Below are 2,812 nucleotides of genomic sequence, written 5' to 3' on the forward strand. Positions count from 1 at the left end.
AACAGGGTTGTCTGTGATTTAGGCTGGGTTTCGAAGTAAATACAGGTAGTCCTCAACTTACAACCACAGTTGAGCCCCAAATTTACTAAGTGAGACATTTGTTAAGTGAGTTTTTGCCCCACTTCACAACTTTTCTTGCCACATTTGTTAAGTGAACCACTGATTGTTAAGTGAATTGGCTTCCCCAGATGATGCTTGTCAGAAGGGGATCAAAAGGGGATCACATGACCCCAGGACACTGCGACCATCATAAATGTGAGTCAGTTGCCAAGCATCTTGATTTTTGATCATGTGACCCTGGGGATGCTGCCATGGCCCTCTAAGTGTGAAAAATGGCCATAAGTCACTTTTTTCAGTGCCGTTGTAACTCCGAACAGTCACTACGTGAACTGTTGTAAGTTAAGGACTGCCTGTAGCATGTTCTCTAGATCACCGGTTCTCAACCTATGGGTCGCGACCCCATTTGGGGTCGATCGACCATTTCACGGGGGTCGCCAAGCAAGGCTGTCCGCCATTTTTTCCCCCTTTTCCGGCGGGTGCCTTACCTCCCTTGAGCTGGGCCAGCTGGTGGTCGGCCTGCTCCGTCTCTGCCGCTTGCCAGCTACGCCTCGGCCGGCGCAGGGGGCGGAACCATGCATGCGCGGCGCTCCCGGGCAGGGAAAGTCCTCGACTTACGACCGGTTGGGTAGTCCTCGACTTACGACCGGTTTAGTCCTCGACTTACGACCGGTTTAGTCCTCGACTTATGACCGGTTGGGGGTCGCGGCATTAAAAAGGTTGAGAGCCACTGCTCTAGATGATCTACTCCCGTCCTTTTCTTCTGACATGATCTCTAGGAAATTGCGTTGACCATAGTACCTTTTGTCGGTGTTGCGTCAGTGTTCCTTTCATTTTTGTTGGATTCTTTCTGCTTATTTATTTGTTTGTTTCCTTGCTTGTTTGCAGGTTAGGGAGGTTCACCATGGCAGCCCTTCAAACCAGGCTGGAGCAATGTGAGCAGGAAACGAACCGTCTTAAGAAGGCGTTGGAAAGGAGTGATGCCTACATAGAAGACCTGGAGTCACAGATCGCACAGATGAAGCGGGAATGGGACCAGAGGAAAAGCACAAGCCCGGAAAATGTAACTGCCGCCTCCATGGAGGATAAAGACTGTGAAAGTCCTCCCAGCAAGGCTTCCCCAAGCCCTCAAGAACCCATAGATCCAACTTGTTTATGCGCTAGTCATAGCCCTAGCGATCTTGAGGAGCCAGCAGGACTTTTAGGGACCAGCAATGATGTCTGCTTAAATTCAGCTAGCCAGGCTTGTTCGGATGATCCGGTTACCCCAGGGTCTGCTGGAAGAGATGTTTTCCGAAGCTCTCAAGAGGGTCTTTTGGATATTGGCAGCTCTGACATGGATACCTGTTCGGAGCCAGCCTGGGATAAAATTGAGGACTGTGCACCCTACAAAGAAGAACTCTACGATCTTCCGGATCCGTGCACTCCGTTGTCTCTCAGTTGCTTGCAGTTAAACACTCCCAATAATAAGGACGACCCGGCGGCGAAAGAGGAAACCTCGAGTGAGCCGTCAACCTTCCTAAGGAAATTGGAATTTGAGGACTTCGGAGAGGCTTCCGACGACGGTAACAAAGATTCCCCAGAGCACAGCGTAAGCAGCTGCGAGAGTAGCGAACGCAAGGAAGGTTGCTTCTCTTCAGACAAGCCAGACTTTTGGAACAGGTGCCAGCCACATTATGGCGAGAACCTGGACTTCGAAGGTTCGGAACCCAACACGGCCACCAGTGACTCTGCAGAGTCTTTATCCAAATCAAGCGGAAAAAGCCATACTCCGGGCGTGCTGAAAAAACTGCACGCGGTTCGTTCTTCCGAAATGAATCGCACCCGGACATCTAGCGAGGCGTCTATGGACGCGGCGTACCTCGATAAGATTTCTGAACTGGATTCCATGATGTCGGAGTCGGACAACAGCAAGAGCCCCTATTACACCTCCAGGTCTTCTTCTGACCTGGATAATTCTTGCAAGACCACCCAGTGTCCCGATCACTTAACCGAAAACGGGAAGAACGAAAAGGAAAGGAAAGAGCCGCGTCCTCTGAAGAGTCCTCTCAGCGGGGATCCTTCAGAAGAGGGGAACGAGTGGAAATTTGCGACTTTTTCCATCCTTTCTCCATCGTCGCTAGAAACCGCGGAGTCTTTCCCGCTGTTTGCAGGCCGGACTTCTGAAACGAGTGAAATAAAGCCTCAGAGCTTCTTATTCCAAAGAGAGCTTTCCCCAAGCTTTCTTTTCAACAGCTCTCAAGGACCTTTTGACGAGCATAAACTGGGCTCCTCTCTCTTTAAGATGGCTCCTGAGCTTCAAAACCTCCACAACCAACTCCAGTCTCCTTGGTCTTCATCGTTCGTACCCGACAGAAAAGCCAAAAGCATCCATTCATCGGCCAAAAGGAAAATTCAGAGCAGCCTGTCCAGTGCAAGTCCATCAAAAACCACCAAGAACTGATTTGTTATGTCTTCTTTTTTTGTTTTGTTTTTTTAAAGCACTATATATATATATATATATGTATAGTGTCAAAAGCACTATATGTATATATATAGTGCCAATGTGGAAACTGTTCACCTTCTCACTCTCCACTTTATGTCTACAGGATATTCTTCACGAGGCCTCCTTTGATCTCAGTCTGTCCATTATTTGAAAATCTGAGTGATGGAGCTTGAATATTCTCTCTTGTGTCTCAAGTATAGAGCTCTTCGTTAAGAGGAGCTCTTCAAGTTTTGATATCTTGGGTTATTTTTAAAGTTTAGGTTGTATGAA

At 48.4% G+C, this 2,812-nt stretch overlaps 1 protein-coding gene across 1 annotated transcript in view; it reads left to right on the top strand.

Moving 5' to 3' along the window:
- RNF219 (ring finger protein 219) overlaps positions 1-2,511 on the top strand; it is a 39,018-nt gene extending 36,507 nt beyond the window's left edge. The window contains exon 6 of the mRNA XM_015832344.1: positions 946-2,511. Within this exon, the coding sequence (XP_015687830.1) occupies positions 946-2,500 (1,555 nt within the window). The 3' untranslated portion in view covers positions 2,501-2,511. The remainder of the gene's footprint in view (positions 1-945) is intronic.
- The last annotated feature ends 301 nt before the right edge of the window (positions 2,512-2,812 follow it).

Source organism: Protobothrops mucrosquamatus, unplaced genomic scaffold (genome assembly GCF_001527695.2).
Source record: "Protobothrops mucrosquamatus isolate PMUCROS unplaced genomic scaffold, P.Mucros_1.0 scaffold2, whole genome shotgun sequence".
Lineage (NCBI taxonomy): Eukaryota > Metazoa > Chordata > Lepidosauria > Squamata > Viperidae > Protobothrops > Protobothrops mucrosquamatus.